Below are 22293 nucleotides of genomic sequence, written 5' to 3'. Positions count from 1 at the left end.
GGATGGCGGGGCAGAGGGGTCCATGTCTTACATAGACAAATCCACTGAAGAATTGCTTAATCTACCCCCTCACTTTAGGGTAGGACCCAGGAAGGGCTTTCAGGGCCCGGAATACTTTTTCATTGGATGTGATTGATGATCTCAAATACTTCTGACAATTCCTAGGCTCTCCATGGATTTCTTTCTGATGGGGTAAATTTCTGTTTATGAAGTCCCCAGCTACTATGATAGTCCTTCTTTTTCTAGGGAACAGTAGGTGACATCAGCTGAGACAAAACACCGGTAGGTGGAAAATGTCAGCCAGTGCAATGTATGGCAATCGGAAAATTGGGAGAATTTTTTTTTTCTTTCAGAAACTTGCACAGTCTGTGTGTCACCATTCTTCAGTGCAGAATGCCTTTGCCAAGACTAGCAGAAATATAAAAATGTCAATTTAGCCATTATTGACTTTTCAGCTGGGATGCCGAGAAAGTCTAGCGGCAGCCTCTCTAAATCAAATTTGGCTACTTCGCTCCCAGACTGGAAGGCTCCTCCATCATTGATGGGGAAGCCATTTTCCCCAGCTGTTTCTGTAAATGATGGGCATTGAGTTCGCAGCCATTAGCAGGTGGAGAATGGGAAGGGTGGGCAGATTGCTGTGCTGCCTGGTTTAAAAATGCATAAGCACTTTGTGAGTTTGCAAGTCATGTTTCATTCCGCCGTTTAAATTTTTCATGGGGGAGAAATACTCTTCGGCGTTTCCTCTTTTAGCAACTCCACCAGTAAGCTTTTCATGGGGAAGGAAACAGAAGGAAGCCGGAGGTAGGGTGGCTACTGTCAGTCACCGTACATGGAGACACACGGAAACCTGTGTGCGTTATGCCACGCAAGTTCATCTCTCACTATGTGCTAAGCACTGTTCTAAGCTCTGGAGTAGATACAAAGCTGTCAGGTTGAACACAGTTCCTGTCCCACATGGGGCTCACATTCTTCATCTCCATTTTACAGATAAGGTAACTGAGGCCCAGAGAAGTGAAGTGACTGGCCCAGGGTCACACAGCAGACATGTGGCAGAGCCGGGATTAGAACCCAGGTCCTTCTGAATCCCAGAGCCATGCTGCCACATGATTTAAGGATGTCGTATGTCTTTAAATCATATACTCTAAATTATTTTTTATTTGTGTTAATGTCTGTCTCCCTCCTTAGATTGAAAGCTTGTTACGGGCAGGGGACATGACTGCTTAATCTGTTGTACTATAATAATAATAATAATAATGGTATTTGTAAAGTGCTTACTATGTGCAAAGCACTGTTCTAAGCACTGGGGAGGTTACAAGGTGATCAGGTTATCCCACTGGGGGGGCTCACAGTTTTAATCCCCATTTTACAGATGAGGTCACTGAGGCACAAAGAATAGTAATAATCGTAATAATGGCATTTGTTAAGTACTTACTATGTGCAAAGCACTGTTTTAAGCGCTGGGGGGATACAAGGTGATCTGGTTGTCCGGGCGTGGGGCTCACAGTCATCTCCTAGGTGATTAGTATAGTACAATGTACATAGTAAGTGCTCAATAAATGCCATTGATTGAAATAGATAACACAGCCCAATCTAGTAGTCTCTCATCTGGGGAGAGTCCTGACACCCCTTTACATTTGCTCCAGATCTCTCAAATCGGCAATGCCATTTATTGAACGCTTACTCTGTGCTGAGCAGTGTATGAAGTATTTGGGAAAATGCAATGCACCAGAGTTGGTAGATGTAATCCCTGCCCACAGGGAGCTGATAGTCTACAGGTGGAGCCTACAGTCTACAGTCATTCCCCTCCTTCCAGCACTTAGTACACTGCCTAACACATAATAAGCACTAAATAAATACCATAATCATTATCATTCCTCTTAGCACAGGTGCCCCTTCCAAAGCAGTATAGCCTAATGGATATAGCACGGGCCTATGAGTCAGAAGGACCTGGGTTCTAATTCTGGCTCCCCCACTTGTCTGCTGTAGGATTCTTGGACAAATCACTTAACTTCTCTTGGCCTCAGTTCCCTCATCTGCAAAATGGGGATGAAGACTTGGAACCCCATGTGGGACATAGACTTTGTCCAACCCACTTACCTTGTATCTACCCCAGAGATAAAATAGTGTGCCTGGCACATAGAAAGCACTTAACAAATACCATATAAAAAAAGTATCTGAAAGCAGTGTAAGGAGCTGGACCAAAAGTAGTCAAGGTGATTAAAATCAAAATATCAGACATCAAGGCGCACAGTTCCTATTCGTGTCAGATGTGGGACGTAGCAGGTAAAAAAAAAGACTGTCCATCATAAAGCCAAATGAATGGCCAACACGCTCCTTTAGCCTCATATTTTTCAGAGTTGTGGTGGTCCTGTGCATAGGGCACAGGAATGGGAACTGAGGAAAGAGAATTGTCTGCCAACTCTTTTGTACTGTACTCTCCCAAGTAGTGCTCAATAATTCCCATTGATTGATTGATTCTATTTCAGGCTCCACCACTCTCCTGGTGTGTCATCTTCAGTAAGTCACTTAACTGCTTGGTTCCTCAATTTCCTCATTTATCAAATGGAAATTAAATACCTATTCTTCATCTCATTTAGACTATGAGCCCCATTTGGGACAGGGGCCATGTCTGATCTAGTTAAAAATAATAATAATGACATTTATTAAGTGCTTACTATGTGCAAAGCACTGTTCTAAGCACTGGGGAGGTTACAAGGTGATCAGGTTGTCCCACGGGGGGCTGACAGTCTTAATCACCATTTTACAGATGAGGTAACTGAGGCCCAGAGAAGTGAAGTGACTTGCCCAAAGTCACACAGCTGACAAATGGCAGAGCTGGGATTTGAACCCATGACCCCCAACTCAAAAGCCTGGGCTCTTTTCCACTGAGCCATGCTGCTTCTCTAGTTGTAGCTTCACCAGCATTTAGCCCAGTTCATGGCATATAGTAATCACTTTACGAATTCCACAATTATTATTAAAAGGATAATATCTTCTAGACTGTGAGTCCGCTGTTGGGTAGGGACCGTCTCTATATGTTGCCAACTTGTACTTCCCAAGCGCTTAGTACAGTGCTCTGCACACAGTAAACACTCAATAAATACAATTGAATGAATGAATGTGCTATCAAGGGGAGTGTTTTGAGAAAGGATCATCTAAAGGAGGAATGGGATGGGAGGTGCTCAATATTTCAATATTTTTTGTCCTTTACCTTCCAACTGTAGAATAAACCAATAAACAAATTCTTCCCTATAAATGCATGTAAGGAGAAAAGGGAATTGAAAGGGAAATGGGATTATGTGGAGGATTAAAGAGACTAAGGAAGAGGTTTGAAAAATCCACCAAATTAATAATAATAATAAAAACGATGGTATTTGTTAAGCGCTTACTATGTGCCAAGCACTGTTCTAAGTGCTGTGGTAGATACAAGGTAATCAGGTTGCCCCACGTGGGGCTCACAGTCTTAATCCCCATTTTACAGATGAGGTAACTGAGTCGCAGAGAAGTTAAGTGACTTGCCCAAAGTCACACAGCTGATAAGTGGCAGAACTGGGATTAGAACCCACGACCTTTGACTCCCAAGCCCGGGCTCTTTCCACTAAGCCTTTGCTGCATCAACTCTCTCCAGATTTTTGGTGTAAAAAGTCTTGAGAATTAGTATCAAAGGTATCAGAAGCATCAGTAGCATGAACCTCCTGCTTGCTGAGGGCCAAGTAATGCATTAGTCCTCGGAGAACATACCAAAAAAATAAAAGGCACAAGGAGGTTACAGCCTCTTTGAACATAAATGAGCTAAGACATGTCCAGGTGAGGCTAACTGAATCTTCACCCCTTTTTTCCCCACTTTGAACAAATTCGCCTGAATCCGCATAGGCCAATTAAGTGAAAAACTGAGAATTAAAAGTACGTACATGTTAGTCTCAATTATCTGGGTAGTTGAGGCATATTTTAGGATGTGGGTTATTCAGAAAATTGCTTGTAGGATAGATTTCACTTTCTTTTCCTCTTCATAGATTTATTAGTTTTTGTTGAACAAAGCAACAGCTGCTAAAGGCCCTACATGTACAAAGGCTCCCACAGCGAACTGCAGAAAGACACCTAAGAACTGTCATATTTGCTAAGCAGCTTGTCCTCATAGATAGACCATGGTCCTGGGAGTCAGAAGGATCTGGGTTCTAATCCCATCTTCCATTTGTCTGCTGTGTGACCTTGGGCAGCTCACTTCACTTCTCTGTGGCTGAGTAACCTCACCTGTAAAATGGGGATTAAGACTGGTGAGCCCCATGTGGGACAGGGACTGTATGCAATCTGATTATTTTGTACCTTCCTCAGAGCTTAGAACAGTGCTTGAGACGTAGTAAATGCTTAACAGTTTCATAATTATGCTTGTGATTACTATTATTATGTGCTTACTATGTGGTGCTGGGGTAGATACAAGCAAATCGGGATGGACACAGTCTGTCTCAAATGGGGCTCATCGTCTTAATCCCCATTTTACAGATGAGGTAACTGAGGCACAGAAAAGTGAACTGACCCACCCAAGGTCACACAGCTGATAACTGGAAGAGCTGGAATTAGAATTCAGGTCCTTCTGCTGCCCAGGCCCATGCTTTATTCACTAGGCCACACCTGAATATAATAGTAATCCAAATGATGATAATGACACTATTTCTTAAGCGCTTACTATGTGCCACGCACTGTTCTAATCTCTGGAGTAGATACCAGGTAATCAGGTTGTCCCACGTGGGGCTCACAGCCTTAATCCTCATTTTACATATGAGGGAACTGAGGCACAGAGAAGTTAAGTGGCTTGCCCAAGGTCACAGAGCAGACAAGTGGCGGAGCCAGGATTAGAACCCAAGTCCTCTGGCTCCCAAGCCCATGTTTTTGCCACGAAGCCTCGCTGCTTCTCCAAATACCGAGACAATAGAAATAAAGGCAACATTTTTGTTCATCACCGTGCCTGGTCCCACGAAACTTCCAGGAAAAGAACGATGAAATAAATGTCGGCCACCCTGGTCAAATCCTGGAATTCAAACCTTCCTTGAATCACTAAATGCGGTAATGGCTCAAAGCAGGGAGGGTGCTGTGACCCATAATAGGTTTGAACTATTGACTTTCTGTCTACTCGGTATGTGTGTGAATGTCTAAATGGATATCCAAGGTCAGAGAATGTCACATATTTACTCTGTTGGCAGAGACAAATGTGAATGGGTTTGGATGTAGGTTTCTCGGATTTAGAAGTTTTGTTCCCTCTCTGAAGTACCATGGTGCTGCAGCTTTCTGTACTCTGGGGCTATTTTCTAAGCATGGTTTAGCCAGCCATAAAGCCAGGGAAACTTTCAATTTACTGGGATTTGGGGAGGTAAAACCTTAGGTGATTGATATCCACACAAAAGGCAAAGAGGGGTTGGAGCTGAGCTGACAGAGCCACACATTTAACAGCTTTGCTTCCACTTGAATAGTATTTTAATGCTACTAGACAATTCTTCAGGGTCCCTGTAATACCTCTGTAAGCATACCTAGATTGAACTTTATAAATGGAGATGGAATTTTGGATATAGATATAGATGTAACTTTATAGCTCTCTTGTAAGTAAATGAAACATTGTGTTGATAGGCCAGACGAATGGAAATACAAAAAAAGGGGGCTGTTGGGGAAGAAGGGTCTATCAGAAATCTAAGTTTGCTTGAGATTAGATATTCTATTTGTAAAAGAAATGGTGCTTATATTGGTGATCCTATGCTCCTTTTTTAACCTAAGCTGCGGGAAAGCACTTCTGAATTGCAGAAGATTTGTGTAGGTCTGTTTTGCAAACAGTTTGGGTCAGGATTTTCTTAGGGAATAAGAATAATTTCCAAAGAACCATGAGTTCCTTCTCAGGACCACTAGGAACTGCATCGTTATAGATGATGATTCGGCTTTTTGCCAAATCCCTTAAAGATTGGTGGACATAGGTTGGCATAGAGAGCCAATTCAATGCTTTCCTGAGTTCTTTCAACATTGCTATCTCCTGGACTAGTGAAGGGGGGGTAGGAAGGGGAAGCAAGCTAGGAGGAAAACACACCTCTTTCCCATTGCCAGCCTAACTGGATTTTGGGGACTATCCCAAGGCCAGCCAGGGTAGCACTGGAATGCTGGAGACTGGTTTTAGAGGGTGAAGAACTCAGAGATTTAATTTGGCACCATAATTCAAATCATCATTACTCTAAGTAACTCAGATGCAAATCCTGCAGATGGTGGGAAATATAGCAGGGACCAAGGCATCGCTGCTTTCCAGTCTGAAGGCCTTATATGCCCCCAGAAAGCCGTCCTGTGGGATTTGAAGACGATTCTACCAAGAGTGAGAGGCTAACTGTGCCAGTGGAGCTGATAAAGCTGATTCATTCCTACATTCAATCATATTTATTGAGCGCTTACCGTGTCCTGTTATATGTGGGATTTCCATGTGAACTCTAAGCACGAAATATTTCCAGTGTGCAAGGCCAACCTGGTGATTTTTCTTTTCTCTCTGTGCTGGGATTGTATCGGACAACTGTATTGAAACTCTCCCAAGTGCTTAGTGCAGTGCTCCACACACAGTAAGCATTCAATAAATGCCACTGGTTGATTGAAAGGAGGAAGTTAGGGCAGTCGTTTTATAGAATGTGCCTAGTGGTGGGGATAGTGATTTAGGAACTGAATCGAGTAATAGATATTGAGAAAGGGGATAACACAGCAGAACACTTAGTCACTTTAGGTTTATGTGCTTATGTGCGGAAACCCATCTCACTTCATTAATTAACACCTGGGCCTTGTTTCTGTAATGATTTTGAGATATTTTGCAGACTTCAAGTTGGTCAGTGAGAAAGGCATGTACTGGATGCTTTTGATTCAGAATTGCAGAGACTATTACTTTGTAATCACTTATTCAGCGCTAATGCATTTTCTCTCAACATGGGTAGAATGATTCCACCAATAAGCAAATTCTCAGTAAATAAAAAAGTCAGCCTCCTCACCCACCTCATCTTCCGCAGTCTTGATTGAATGCCTGCTCTGTATCGAGTGCTGTCCTGGAAATTACAAAAGCAGATTAAAGTACGGACCTTCCCTTGAGGAGCGTATATCTTAAAAGCATGCTTTGATTGGAACTTTCAGCTATCTAAAAGGAACATGTAGTTATGCTTTCACGTGGGAATCCTAAAAAGAGCCAGTTCCTTCAGTTCAGCACTAGCCTCAAATGGACAACTCATTCTAACCAGAGATATTATTTTTTCAATAATATAATGATTACATTATTGTTCCCTCTCAGGCTTCCCTCATCTCCAACTGAAAGGTGGAGATTCTGCATCTCCTGATTCTGCATCTTTTTGTGGACATTTCTACAAGGAGTAAATAAAACATATAGAGTAGCTGTAATCTGGATTTTTTCCCAAAAACCTGTAAAGCCTAATGACGTTCTTATGAAATATTAAAATATGGAGGAGTGAAACGATCTGCAAGAAAATCGAGGTGTTCCAGTTTTTAACCCTAGAAAAAAAATGAACCAGAGCAGCAGCAAAGTCTTAAGAATATGCTGAATTCAAGATCTAGTTTAAATGGAAGGGAGGGGTAGAGAGAGATGGAAGGAGGTTAGGTGGGCCCTTAGAATAAGGTGAAGTGATACTTTGAAGTGACTTATTTAACTGGAAGCTGGGTGATTCCAAGTGACATTCAAACCCACGATTATCACTGGCGTTTCAATCGACCATTCGCTCAGGAAACAGTCCCCGATTCCAGTTTCCTAGCTTGACCATATCTTGTTGTCTTTGGGCAGTTTTCCAGATGAATGCACTCAGATCCTTCATATACTGATGTTTGTGTCATTTAATGGCTGTTACAGAAGAATCACATTTCCCTTGTGGTAACCGAATGCAGTTTGTCTAGAGGCTGGGCATTGGGTAGATTTCTGGATTTGGCTTTGTGCAAATGGATTTGGCTTTGTGAAGTGACTTTGTGCAAGTCACTTAACTTCTCTGTGCCTCAGTTACCTCGTCTGCAAAATGGGGATGAAGACTGTGAGCCCCCCATGGGACAACCTGATCACCTTGTAACCTCTCCAGAGCTTAGAACAGTACTTTGCACATAGTAAGTGCTTAATAAATGCCATCATCATTATTATTATTATTATTTGACTGAGGGTGAAAATGAGGATCCCATTCCAAACTCGGGGGGAACTTTGCCTTTCAGACATCATGACAATGAGGGTGGAGGGATGGCCAAGGGGAGGAATATGGAATAAATCCAACATCTTATAGTGTAGATTATCAGCTCCTTGTGGGCAGGGATCACGTCTCAGCTCAACTGTATTGTACTCTCCCATGTGCTTAGTACAGTGCTGTGCACACAGTGAGCTCTCAGTAAATACCATGGATTGATTGAATCTAGGATGTCAGGACCACAGATCTCAGAATGTTTAAACTGAACAGCCACTGAGCATGCTGCAGCCTGCTGTTCAGGTCCACGTGTTTATTATGATGAGCAGAAGCTCGTGGAGGTCAGTCCATTGCCCCGTTCCATAACATTGGTCTATATTTCTTAAGTTGCTCAGGACCAAGTATAACAATTCAGAATTGATCTGGCTCCAGCCCGTGGCCTAGTGGATAAACTTCAGTCTATACTTCACTCTGCTGCCCAGATCAGCTTTGTGCAGAAATGCTCTGGGCATGTTACTCCCCTCCTCAAAAATCTCCAGTGGCTGCCTGTCACCTACGAATCAAGCAAAAACTCCTCACTCTCGGATTCAAGGCTGTCCATCACCTCGCCCCCTCCTACCTCTCACCTCCCTTCTCTCCTTCTACAGCCCAGCCCGCACCATCCACTACTCTGCTGCTAACCTCCTCACTGTACCTCGTTCTTGCCTGTCTCGCCGTGGACCCCCGGCCCACAGCCTTCCCCTGGCCTGGAATGCCCTCCCTCCACACATCCGCCAAGCTAGCTCTCTTCCTCCCTTCCAAGCCCTACTGAGAGCTCACCTCCTCCAGGAGGCCTTCCCAGACTGAGCCCCCTTTTTCCTCCTCTCCTCCCCATCCCTCCTGCCCTACCTCCTTCCCCTCCTCACAGCACTTGTATATATATATTTGTACAGATTTATTACTCTATTTATTTTACTTGTACATATTTACTATTCTATTTATTTTGTCAATGATGTGCATCTAGCTTTATTTCTATTTATTCTGATGACTTGACACCTGTCCACATGTTTTGTTTTGTTGTCTGTCTCCCCCTTCTAGACTGTGAGCCCGTTGTTGCATAGGGACTGTCCCTATATGTTGCCGACTTGTACTTCTCAAGTGCTTAGTACAGTTCTCTGCACACATTGTGTTCAATAAATATGATTGAATGCATGCATGCATGAATGAATGAATGAATGAATAAAGCACAGGCCTGGATTCAGAAGGGCCTGGGTTCTAGTCCCACCTCCACCACTTGTCTGCTGTGGGACCTTGGTCAAATCACTTCACTCTTCTGTATCTCAGTTATCTCATCTGTAAAATGGGTATTAAGACTGTAAGCCCCTGGTGGGATAAGGGCTGAGTCCAAATTGTATACCTGATGTCTATCCCCATATTTAGTACAGTGCCTGACACATAGTAAGTACTCAAGAAATACTGTTAAAACAACAAAACAACAACAACAACAACAACAAAAAAAATGTAATGTGGGTTCAGCCTTCTCCTAGGGTTGAATTTTATGTGCAAAGTGGAGTCAGCCAAATTTGCCATAACCACTTTCCCCAGTACTTGTCAGATTCAGCCGGACACAAGTAGAGTGATCGGTCATTTCATTTTGTACTGGACAATCTGATTTAATGCCAGACAATCGGGACTTCAGCCGGCCTGTCCCTATCTGGTTCTGACACAGTATCATTAGCTTTGATGCCACATTTCCAATTTCCGGTACTGGGTCTACCTCTGCCTTGGCTCACTAGCCGTGGGGAGGAACACAAAGGCTCTGGGCAAGTTGAAGATTTGGGAACCCCACTAGAGAATCGCTCCAGAATCAAGCAAAATCATAAAGATCCAACCTATCATCTCATTTTGCCGTATCCCCGGCATCGTTGGTGACATTTTGTGTGTCTCTGTGTTTGGATTTCCTTACCCAGTCACTTACCCAGTCACTACAACCCAGCCCACACGTTTTGCTCTTCTAATGGCAACCTACTTACTGTACCACAGTCTCATCTATCCCCTGACTTCTCACCCGTATCCTGCCACTGATCTGGAATGCCCTCCCTCTTCATATCTGACAATTACTATCCCCTCCTAAGAAGCCTCAATAAAGGCACGTCTCCTCCAAGAGGCCTTCCTGAATAAGCCCTCATTTCCTTGTACTTCCCAAGCGCTTAGTACAGTGCTCTGCACACAGTAAGCACTCAATAAATACGATTGAATGAATGAATTTCCTCTTCTCCCACTCCCTTCTGCATCATCCTAGCATTTGGATTTGTTCCATTTATTTACCCCTCCTTTAGCTCCACAGAATTTATGTACAAATCTGTAATTTATATCAATGTCCGTCTCCGTGTCTAGACTGCAAGTTTTTTTTTTTTATAGTATTTGTTAAGCATTTACTATGTGCCACACACTGTCCCGGCTCCACCACTTGTGAGCTATGTGACTTTGGGCAAGTCACTTAACTTCTCTGTGCCTCAGTTACCTCATCTGTAAAATGGGGATGAAGACTGTGAGCCCCACGTGGGACAACCTGATCACCTTGTATCTATCCCAGCACTTAGAAAAGTGCTTGGCACATAGAAAGCGCTTAACAAATTTTATTATTATTATTACTAAGCAGTGGGGTAGATGCAAGTTATTCAGGTTGGACACAGTCTCTGTCCCACATAAGTCTCACTGTCTTCATCCCCATTTTACAAATGAGGTAACTGAGGCACAGAGAAGTTAAGAGATTTGCCCAAAGTCATGCAGCAGACAAATGGCAGAGCTGGGATTGGAACTCACGTCCTTCTGGGTCCTAGGCCCTTCTTCTCTTCACTAGGCCATGGTGCTTGGCAGGGAACGTGTCTAGCAACTCTGTTGTATTGGGTTCTCCTAAGTGCTTATTATGGTGCTCTACCTACAGTAAGTGCTCAATAAATATGATTAGTTCATTGATTGATTGGTCAATTGGCATCCATTCTTATATATGGAAAAGGGAAGCAGATCACTCAGTTACTATTCAACATTACATTTTGTGGTCCAGTCCCAGTCAGAATCTTTTTACCTCTTCTGTCACTTTGGGGAAAGACGTCAAGACCATTAGCAAAATGCTTGTGGCCACTTAACAGGAACGGCCCATCCTTCCGTTCCTCCTTCATGACAGAGAAAAGCATTTCTCCACTGCCATTTTTCTCCATAACTGACTGGTTCCTAAGCAAGTTTCCTTGTGGCTTGGGAGATGTTTATTTCCAGGAGCCTTGGATAACTAGGCCATTACTGCTGCTGTGCTTTCTTTCAGTTTAATTGGATTGTTGCAGTGAATTTACTAACGCTGTAACTGTGATGATTACACAGGCAAATTATGAACGGTTGTTTTGAAGAATAGTTCAAGATGGAAAAGCCTTTAGAGTTGTAATTTCCTTTTACTTACTCAGGCACAGGGTTAACTAGGCAAGGTTTTTTGGGATGCAAAGACATGTTTTCTAATAATAATGATAAGGCTGCTGCTGCTGCTGATGATGATCACAATAATAATAATTACTTGTTAAGTGCTTATTGTGTGCCAAGAATTATACTAAGCGCTAAGGTAGACACAAAATAATCAAGTAGGATACAGTCCCTGTCCCACTTGGGACTCACAGGCTAAGAATGAATATTTCCAAGGTCACTTACTTTGTAACAGTCTCCAGCAGTGATGTACACTTTAAGAGAAATTGAGCAATTCTTCAAGCCTGGTTGCAAATATCCCTGATTGTTGAGGCCTAAAGCCTTAACTAAATCTGCCCAAGATCATCTCTGAAATGGCAAAATGTATAAAATGCAAAACGTATAATAGTTCCCGTACTTTAAATGAAATCTTGCAAGAAGCTTCCGAAAAAAAAGTCCCAGCGCTTTCCTCCTCCACCAGAATTCATTACGCCCTTCAGACCAGTGCTGAAACTAGAAAATGTCTCTTACTTTCATGCATTCATTCAATTGCATTTATTGAGCACTTGCTGTTTGCAGCGCACTGTATTTAAGTGCTTGGGAGTGTATGATACAACAATAAACAGACACACTGCCTGCCCACAATGAGCTTAGAGTCTAGAGCAGGGGGAGACAGACATTAATAAATATAAGTAAATTACGGATATTTGCATGAATGCTGTGGAGCAGGGAGAGGGATTGAATAAAGGGAGTAGGTCAGAGAGACACAGAGGGAGTGGGAGAAGAGGAAAGGAGGGCTTTGTCAGGGAAGGCCTCTTGGAGGCCTCTTATTACAAGAACACTGGTGACTTCACATACTTTGTGCCAGGAAGACAGGGCTTATCAAAAATCATAATAATAACCACTGTAATAATAATTTACTGGACTTCCTACAGAGCTCAAATATTATACTAAGCTCTCGGAAGCATGAAATAAAAGCAAGATCTCACTAGTTCACTTCCTTGCCTGTCCATGAGGCAGGTTGTTCCAACTTTACTGTTCTGAATCAGAGGGCCGCAGAACAAAGCAAGAGAGAGAGAGAGAGAGCGCACAAGGGGTTAACCGTTCTCATGAACAGCTCTTGGAGTCAGAGGGCCTGGGTTCTAATCTTGGCTCTGCCATTTGTCTGCTATGAGACCTTAGGCAAGTCATCCCCTAGACTGTAATCTCATCGTGGGCTGGGAATGTGTCTGTTTATTACTGTATTGTACTCTCCCAAGCACCTAGTACAGTGCTCTGTAAATGTGCTTGAATGAATGAATGAACTTCTCTGTGCCTCAGTTACCTCATTTGCAAAATGGGAATTAAGACTGTGAGCCCCATGTGGGACAGTGACTGTGTCCAACCTGATTAGCCCCCGAGTGCTTAGAGCAGTGCCGGACACATAGTAATAATAATAGTGGTATTTCTTAAGCACTTACTATGTGCCAAGCACTGTTCTAAGCGCTGGGGTGGATGCAAGGTTATCAGGTTGTCCCACGCGGGGCTCACAGTCTTAATCCCCATTTGACAGATGAGGTAACTGAGGCACAGAGAGGTTGAGTGGCTTCCCCAAAGTCACACAGCAGATTAGAACCCACGTCCTCTGGCTCCCAAGCCCGTGCTCTTTCCACTAAGCCACGTGCTTCTCATAGTAAGAGCTTGACAAATACCATCATCATCATACGCCAAGCCCAACATCCGCTGGTCTTGGGTCTGTCCTTACCCTAGATCTATCACTTATCCACCCTCCTGCCCCACCAAACCCAATTCAGCCTCTTCCCTGTTGGATTCATAAATAGCCACTCCACACCTGGTGCGGGCATTCAGAACATCTGCCCCTCCTTAGCCTACACCACTTAATTTATTTATTTATATCCCTGTCTGTCTCCCCCTCTAGACTCTAAGCTCGTCGTGGGCAGGAAAAGTGTCTACCAACTCTGGAGCATTATACTCTCAGAAACTTTTAGTACAGTGCTCTGAGCATAATGAGCGCTCAGTAGATAAGATTGATTGACTGTTTGATCTGAACATGGAGCCAATACCACCACGCCCAGTTTTAAGACAGGGTGTTAGGTGAATATGGTTGTGGAGAGTTTCTCGGTGGAAGGATTCGAGAGAAGATTAAAAGGATGTCACTCCACAGTGTGGTTCAGTTCAAGGTTATTTTACACGCTCTGTTAAATGGGATGTGGAGGAATGGAAAGACTTTTTAAACTGAATGTGTTGGGGAAGACCCTCAGCCTGGAGGGTCAAGAGGTTTGGTCTGGACTTTTGAGGAGACTGTCATTTCATTCTCCATTCCAATAACCTGTTAAGATTCACTCAAGTCAGAGGGCAGAAGCACCATGGCCTAGTGGAGAAAGCCTGGGCCTGGGAATCAGAAGGATCTGTGTTCTAATTCAGGCTCCTCCACTTGTCTGCTCTGTGGCCCTGGGCTCACTTCCCTTTACCGTACCTCAGTTACCTCATCTGTAAAATGGGGATGAATACAGTGAGCTGCATGTGGGACATGGACTGTGTCCAACCTGATTAGCTTGTAATTACCCCAGTGTCTTAGTAGAGTGCACACAGTAAGCACTTTACAAATATCATTAAAAATATAAAATAACCTGGGTCCCACCCAAAAATGGGAGCAGGAACCTGGGCTGGCCACCAATCTGGGTGGCCACAAATCAGCCCTTCATTGACTATTTCGAATGCGGTCCTATCCTATTTATGGCACAATGGCTTGGTTTGTAGGGACTGATTAATTCTTTCCCAAAGTATTGTTTGCTCTTGATGTGAAACAGTTCTTTTAGGATGAACATAGCGATGCAGCACTCTTTTTCTTACGATATACTTTGCCAAAAGGGGCGGGCTGTGTTCCTAGGGCAAGTAGAACTTGCCCTTGACTGACTCCATTGTTTCATCTAGAGAGCATCCGTTTCCTACGCTGGCAGATCCATATGAGAGAAATTAAAGATAGTGGGATGTTTTATCAGCTCTCTGCCAAAATACTTGCCAGGCTGTCTTTGCCTGTGGAAGGCAGAATTGAATGAGGTCTTCTGCAATCGTTTGGCCTTTCCGGTAATCTCGTTGTGGGAACGGAAATGTTTGCTAACTCTGTTGTGTTGTACTCTCCCAAGCACTTAATACAGTGGTCTGCACATAGGAAGCAGTCATTAAGTGCCTTTTATGATGATCTTGCACCAGTTCGTTGTGGGCAGGGAATGTGACTGTTTATTGTGTATTACACTCTCCCAAGCAGTTGATACAATGCTCTGCACCTAGTAAGCACTCAGTAAATATGATTGATTGAATGAATTGAATGAATTTCAGAGCTGCAATCCCCTCCCCTGGGATGAAGACAAAGTGCACTTTCCCTAGTCAGGCAGCTTCCAAATGTATGAGAAGAGAGTAGTCCTGTTGAAAAATTCCGCTACAGGGTCTAATGCTTCCGGCCTAGAACTCGGTGTTGATTGAATTCAGAATTAAACATGTTTCATGCTATTCCTTTGCAACTTTTATCTGAGGGTTATTGTTTCCACATGGAGGGTATTTTTCTCCTGAAAAAAAGGCAGTGATAAAAGCACGTGTGCGTGAGCACGTAAAGGAGCGTATGTGGGAATTTTTGATTTTTAAGGCTGTGCTTGTTGTGTGTGCCCACGTTTTATCAATCAATCAAACAGTGGTATTTATTGAGTGCTTCATATGAGTAGAGTACTGTACAAGGAGCTGGGGAGAGCACAGTACAGTAGAACTTGCAGACTTGTTCCCTGCCCATTATACACATATAGTCTACAGGGGGAAGCAGATATCTATATGGAGTTGCATCTGAGTGCCAGCATGTTGAGGTTTTGAGGATATTTGTAGGTGCATCACCATGGGTACAGGTGATAGGGCAGGGAATGTGTCTCTTTATTGTTATGGTATACTCTCCCAAGTACTTAGTACAGTGCTCTGCACACAGTGAGCGCTCAATAAATATGAATGAAGTGATTGAGTGTCTGGGTGTATTTTGGGTGCTTTGCATAAATACGTTTGTGTGTGTAGGGAGGTGTGAGGGTGCGTTCTGTGCCCGTGAACCCACTAAGCACCCGTTTATGTTTTCCAGCGCTTAGTACAGTGCCTGGTACATAGTAATCACTTAACAAACACATTATTATTATTTTCTTGCAGGGGAACCTTCGAGGTGGTCCTCCTCACACTGCCACTGCTGCTGCAAGAACATGAAAGGCGATAAAGGTGGGGAGAGTGGCACGTCATGCAACGAGCTCTCCACCTCCAGCTGCGACAGCCAGTCGGAAGCCAGCTCCCCGCAGGAGACGGTCATCTGCGGTCCGGTGACCCGCCAGTCCAACATTCAGACTCTGGACAGACCCTCCAAGAAAGGCCCCGTGCAGCTGGTCCAGCAGTCCGAGATGCGGCGGAAAAGCGACCTCCTCCGGACTCTGACCACGGGCTCCCGGGAGTCCAACGTGAGCAAAAAAAAATCCGCCAAGGAAAAGCTGTCCATTGAGGAGGAGCTGGAAAAGTGCATCCAGGATTTTCTCAAGATCAAAATCCCCGACAGGTTCCCCGAGAGGAAGCACCCTTGGCAGTCGGAACTCTTACGGAAGTACCACCTATAGGAGAGGGGCAGGGTAGGAGGGGGCAGGGGGCGGCGCTCAGCCGCCTTATTGCCGTTTCCAAATAAATGACCTTGATGGGGATATGCATCTTTTAAAAGGAAACGAATGATTTGGTAGGTCATGACAGTCCATTGGTATAGTACAGCCTGATTTGCCTAGCTCACTTTGACATTTCTAGCCACAGGGTAAATGTTTTTTTCCAGATGTGGAAGCACAATGAAAATGATTTCATCCATAGGCGCTCACTCCACAGAGTACTTACCCGTGGAAAGGCACAGGGATGAAAACCTACAGAACTGGTGCCCCACCAGTCCAGCTTGGGGGGGAGAGGGCTTCTTTTCCTAAATGTCTGAGTCCACCAAGAGGGGAATTACTAAAGAGCAGGGGTCTTCAAACTGCATGTCTCTGTATTATGCGTTTTTTTTTCTTTTTGATGTGTTGAAGGAGCTGGGTTGAGTCACAGGACTCTTCAACACTCTCTGCCCGGTCAGGTTATTTGGACTTGTAGAGAAACTTCCCGGGAGCATCAAGCATCAAGGGGATGGAAGAGACCATGAGGGGAGTCATCACCTCCATCCTCTTGCCTCCAGGCAGGTACACACCCAAACCAGGCCTGGAGAAAAATTTGCTTACCGATCCGTGGGGCGTAACTAGGTTCTGCAACCACTCATTGTCTGATGATTATTTTTTAACCTCCTAAATTCCCCAGACTCCAGTGCAAACCTTTTCCTCCCGGTCTCTCCTCTGTGGGGAGAGAACCAGTGGTCACCCTTCCCAGTGTATGAGTCTTTCTCATGGATAAAGACCCTCATTTGTCCATGGCCAATTTCCCATCCCTTTACTCAGCTGAGCCTCTCCAAATGCTCCCTAGCCTCCTTTAAGTGAGGGGCCCGAGGCTGGGTGGGGTGGACTTTGGGGGCGGTCCACGTGGATGGACCACATGGTTCCTGTGAACTGCATCCCCTCCATATATGAAACAGCCCCCTGATGGCTTTACTAAAGCAGGACATTGCTGGTTCTGGTCAGCTTCGCCTGCTCTGTCCATGGGATTCCTCACTTGCTCTAAGAATGATGACTCCAACCCAGGAATGCTAGCTGCCCTGGGAATGTGGAGGATGAGTCTTCTCACATTCTTGCTGCTTTTCCCTCTTACTTAGGCTCTTAAATGCATTTCGTGGCAGGGGTGGTCCTGGCACAAACTCGTGGTCAGCAGTTCAGACTGGGGAACACATTCTTTGCTTTAGAGAGACACATATGCACATTCACTGTGCACCCTTTAAATTGCTCTTCCATTTTCCCCTTTTCTGCCCCCCCGCTGAGGTTTTAACCATCCCCATTATGAGAGGGGTGGGTGAGAGGGAGGGAGAGAGGTCCCAGAATCTAAGGGAGCCAAGTAGCAAGTATCGCCCAGACCCGATGAGAGTCACCACTCATTAGGTCCTTCCAGGTCTGGCTGAGAAGCACATTTGGGTCAAAACCAAAAGGCCAATGGAGATTCCTGCCCCCTTCCCATTCTGACCCAATTTAAAGGAAGCGTAAAGATAATGGGACACATTTTGGCCTCTGACTGGCAGGAAATGGGGTGCCAGAATGAAGAGGCAGCCTACCAATCTGGCTACATGTACGGAAATATTGGAAATAATCTATATGTGACATAAAGCCAACGTGCTCACCCTTGTAGTGGGTGGAAGGCTCTGTGGGATCACAACCACAAAGAGCTTCAGAGAACCCCGGTAGGGTGCTGAGGAAAAAAAAAATGTCCCTAAATTCTAAAGCCTAAACAACCCACTTCTTGGGGAGGCCGTGACTTATTTTTGTGGCAGATAAGGCCATGAGGACCCCATCCTCAGGTTGTGCACTTTCTCCTTCCCTCTTGAAGACTCTGAGATCAGAGAAAAAGAAGAGGGGGGACCAAGGGTTCCAGCCTTCTGGGACATCTGTAGTACAAATCCCAGAATGCTTGGGCATCTAAACTGAGCATGGACTTGATTGAACATGCTCTAGCTAAGAGCAGGAGGCCTAACTATTTAAAGTAAAGTGAATGACAACAGTGGGTGGTACAAGGTAAGCTGATCCGGTTGGCCTGGGAGAGACCCAGTTCCAGGACGTAGTCGTATTTGCTAAGTGCTTACTTTGTGCCAAGCACTGGACTAAGTAATGACATAGACACAAGATAATCAGGTCCCACATGGGGCTCACAGCCCAAGTAAGAAGAAGAACAAGTATCGAGTCCACATGTGGCAGATGAGGGAACTGAGGCACGGAGAAGTTAAGTGACTTGCCCAAGGTCACACAGAAGGTAAGTGGCAGAGCCGGGATTAGAGCCCAGGTCTTTGGACTCTCAGGCCCGTGCTCTTTCCACTAGGCCACACTGCTTCTCAAGAGGACATTTGTCCCTCTTATTCAAATAACTCAGGGTAGTCTCCAGGACTGTCCCAAAGCGGAACACACATTCGGTATACCATACAGCCACACACTCTCACTGGGCTTGATCATCATGTCAGTTAAGAGGAGGCTGTTTTGGGTACGTTGACTTTCGTTTGTCAGGGAACTGGATCTGGAAATAGGAGCTGAGGAGCCAAGTCAGGTAACAGGGGTCATTAGACCATGGAAGAAGAATGGTATCTGGTGTAGGTATTTTGCTCACCGGGAATAAAGTATTAGAAGCTAAAGAGAAACTGGAAATGGCTGCAGGCCAGATTGGAGCCAGGTATATAGGTTATGACTGACCTGAGCTAACTCTAACCCTACTTCGTGTTGGCACGAACGACAGGTTCACTGGCTGTCATTCTAAATCAGTTCCCTGGGAAGCGAAAATGACCTTTTAGGGTCAGGAGACACCTAGGGCTAAAGCTAGAGAAAAAAAAAAATCACTCCACCCGTCTTCACTTTAGAAATTGTGGCAAAGACTCAAAATTCAGATCTTGAGCAGACTCTAATATGGCAGGAGGTTGCACTGAGAAGAGAAGACTTTCTTGAGCACAGAAAGCTGGGCTTTGGTTATCCCACGGTTCTAAGGGGAAGTCACAGACAGGAATTGAGCCCCTTCCAGCAGCTCAAGGAGAGACGAGGATTTTGCAAGCTCACTAATCAGTTATTAAGAGAGAGCTCAGCATAGTGGGTTACCCTGACTGCGTCAGGCCTCGGTAGCACACTGAGGATTTGCTAAATTTTGTTTTGTTGGGCCAAAGCCTTGAAAACATTTTTGAAATGTCTTGCCTTATTAAAGGTAAACACACACACACACACATGCACACTCACACACATCCCCACCCCCATCCTTTCTTTTTAAAGGTAACACAACAGATGGTGAGATAGCATCCTTAATAATTGCGATATTTGTTAAACGCTTACTATGTGCCAAGCACTGTACTAAGTGCTGGACTATATACAATATAATCCTTGACCCATGTGGGGTGCACAGTCTAGGAGGGAGGGAAAACAGGTACCGAATCCCCATTTTAATGATGAGGATTCCCCTTCTAGACTGTAAGCTTGTTGTGGGAAAGGAATGAGTGGAACAACTCTGTTGGATGGTCCTCTCCCAAGTGCTTTGACCAGTGCTCTGTACACAGTAAATGGTCAATAAATACCATTGATTAATTGATGAGGAAACTGAGGCCCAGAGAAGTTGTGACCTGTCCAAGGTCACACTGCAGGCAAGTGGCAGAGCCTGGATTAGAACTCAGGTCCAGTGAATCCCAGGCCTCTGCTCTTTCTACTGGGCCCCTTGTTTATAGGGAAGTGCGTATCTCACGCTCCAGAGGTCATGTGCTTGAATTGTCTTTCTAGTAGTGGTGATGGTCCTCAGAGAGCCATCCACACTCTCTCACCCGGTTCCATGGGCCAGCAACAGGTATTGTGGGTCAACTATTTGAGTTTAGATGTACCATCAGTGGTAATGGGGCAAATGCAGTAGTCTTCACGTGCTGTTTTCAGCCATGTTGAGTGCAGAACCTGTGAAACCATTAGCTTCTAGTTTGCTTTTCAATCACTTACTGAAGAGCTACTAGGAGGGCTCGCTTGGCCACAAACATAATTGGCCTATGGAAGCTGTGGAAAGCAACAGGGGCTTCGGAAAGGAAAAGGGACACAAACTAAAAATCAATCTAAGGGTCTGCGCTTTTATCGTCCTTTAAAGTTAGCATTTCAGCTTCACCTCTTCTTCTTGTGCTCCCAGGTAAGTTCCTGTTTACAGGAATTTGGGGGAATGGAGGGAGATGTGGGAACAGACCCTGCCAATCAAAAGGCAGTTAATGTAGCTTCACTGTTCTTGGGATTGCCGAGTTGACATTTATGTTTCTTATTTCCTTCATGATCCTTATTTCTCCCATTGTCACCTGGGTTCCCTTCCTATTTTTCTCCTTAATTTTGCCCTAACTCTCCACTCTCCTTACCCAGTATGTGCTGCTACTTCAGAATGCCTCTTGATCCCATGGCTTTTTGGGGGTTTGCCAATGGTTTGACCCCATCTGTGCCAAGCTAGGAAGGCTCCTTTGGCTTATGACTAAATGGTGCTTTCAAGAAGTAACAACTGCCCACTCTTTTCACTTCCCAGAAGCAAATTAGGCTTCTTATGGAGATTCAGAACCTGAGATATCTTTTTCAGCTCCAGCCCAATCAGTATCAAGAAGAACTGTAGCACTCAGAGAGTCTTGCCTTGGATGAGAGAGTCAGCATTGTTCCCAGCTCATGGGAATGGTCAGGAAGCATTCCAAGATGACACCGCTTCAGATGGCAACTTACAAAGAAAAATGTCCAGATCCAAAAGTGTTTTGTTTTTTGCAAATAGGCCCGAGGTATACACACTGAGGGAAGACCACTTCCTTCTTTTCATGTCTCAGTATTGTCAACATTTTTCAATCCTAATCATCCAGCCTTCCGATTTACTGATTTTTCTTTTACATCATCAAGGGAACATCCTACAGAGAGAGAGAATGAGTCCAGTTGATCTTTCTGCCAAGTTGGAATAGAATTAGACTTCATTTGCACAGGACTTTACAGTGATTAATATCTGCAGAAAAATTAGACCAAACGAAATGCACCAGAATGGGTTTGATTTATATTGCCTTCAGAGCCCTGTTTTGAGATGAAATGGTTATCGCTCTCCTCTATTGCTAGAAAGAAAAGATTCTTAAACTTTAATAATCACATCCATGCGATAGAGCTGGAGAGCTCATTTGTTTGAAATGTCGCTTTTCTCATCTGGCCTTGCTCCATGGAATGGGGATTCTTCTCGGAAGGAACTCTTGGAGTTGGAATCTTCGGGGTCACAAGGGTCAGACTTCGCAAACTCCTTCCCAAGTTCATTCTCTACATGCAACTTGGAAAACTGAAGGGGCATTTCTTAGGCCCACCTCAGTATAGGATTTTCTGCTCTTTCTCCTCATTGGGGTGGTTCACTTAGTGCAATAACATCTAAAACCCACCAGCCTGCTGGGTATTATGAGTAAAGGTGAATTGCAAGCTCAAACCCTCCTGAGTGAGTAAGGTTGTCTAGTTATCTGGAGACTCTGAGCAGCCAGGCCAGCTACTTTGGAACAAAACATTCAATCTGATTACCCCAATCTGGACTGAACTCTCCTATCTGCCACTCACTCCATTAAAGCATCAAGTCATTTCCAACTCTCTGCTTCTCATTTTAGTCCACTTACCTGGTCTTGGATGACACTCCAGGGCTGGCCAGGCTGGGATGAGAGCTTTGGGAATCTCTGGCTGTCATCCTGTGCAGGGCTAGGCCAAGTCCCATAAGATAAGGAATTGGGGGTCCCTGACTGTCATCATGACTTTACCTATTTAATTTCCTCTTGTAAAAAGAAGAGAGAAATGCTGTCCTCTCTATGAATCAGTTTAACACAGGCCCTCCTGGGGCTTGCAGGAAGACTTATTAACTCCATTCCACTACCACCTCCTTAATCTTTACAGTTTATGCTGGGAATTGACCTTTCATTAATTTACAGTTGATTAATTTAAGCCTTATAGATAGACTTTCAGGTGTTCTCACTGCTAATGTTGGCAAGAGAAAATGGCATCTGGGTCCAAACCCATCCTCTTTGAAG

At 44.5% G+C, this 22293-nt stretch overlaps 1 protein-coding gene across 1 annotated transcript in view; it reads left to right on the top strand.

Moving 5' to 3' along the window:
* KCTD16 (potassium channel tetramerization domain containing 16) overlaps positions 1–18410 on the top strand; it is a 298062-nt gene extending 279652 nt beyond the window's left edge. The window contains exon 3 of the mRNA XM_038772792.1: positions 15783–18410. Coding sequence (XP_038628720.1) covers positions 15783–16234 — 452 coding nt within the window. The 3' untranslated portion in view covers positions 16235–18410. The remainder of the gene's footprint in view (positions 1–15782) is intronic.
* The last annotated feature ends 3883 nt before the right edge of the window (positions 18411–22293 follow it).

The sequence above is a fragment of the Tachyglossus aculeatus genome, chromosome X1 (assembly GCF_015852505.1).
Source record: "Tachyglossus aculeatus isolate mTacAcu1 chromosome X1, mTacAcu1.pri, whole genome shotgun sequence".
NCBI classification, from domain to species: Eukaryota; Metazoa; Chordata; class Mammalia; order Monotremata; family Tachyglossidae; genus Tachyglossus; species Tachyglossus aculeatus.
Note: the sequence above shows the minus strand (reverse complement) of the source record. Positions and strands in the feature narration are given on the sequence as shown.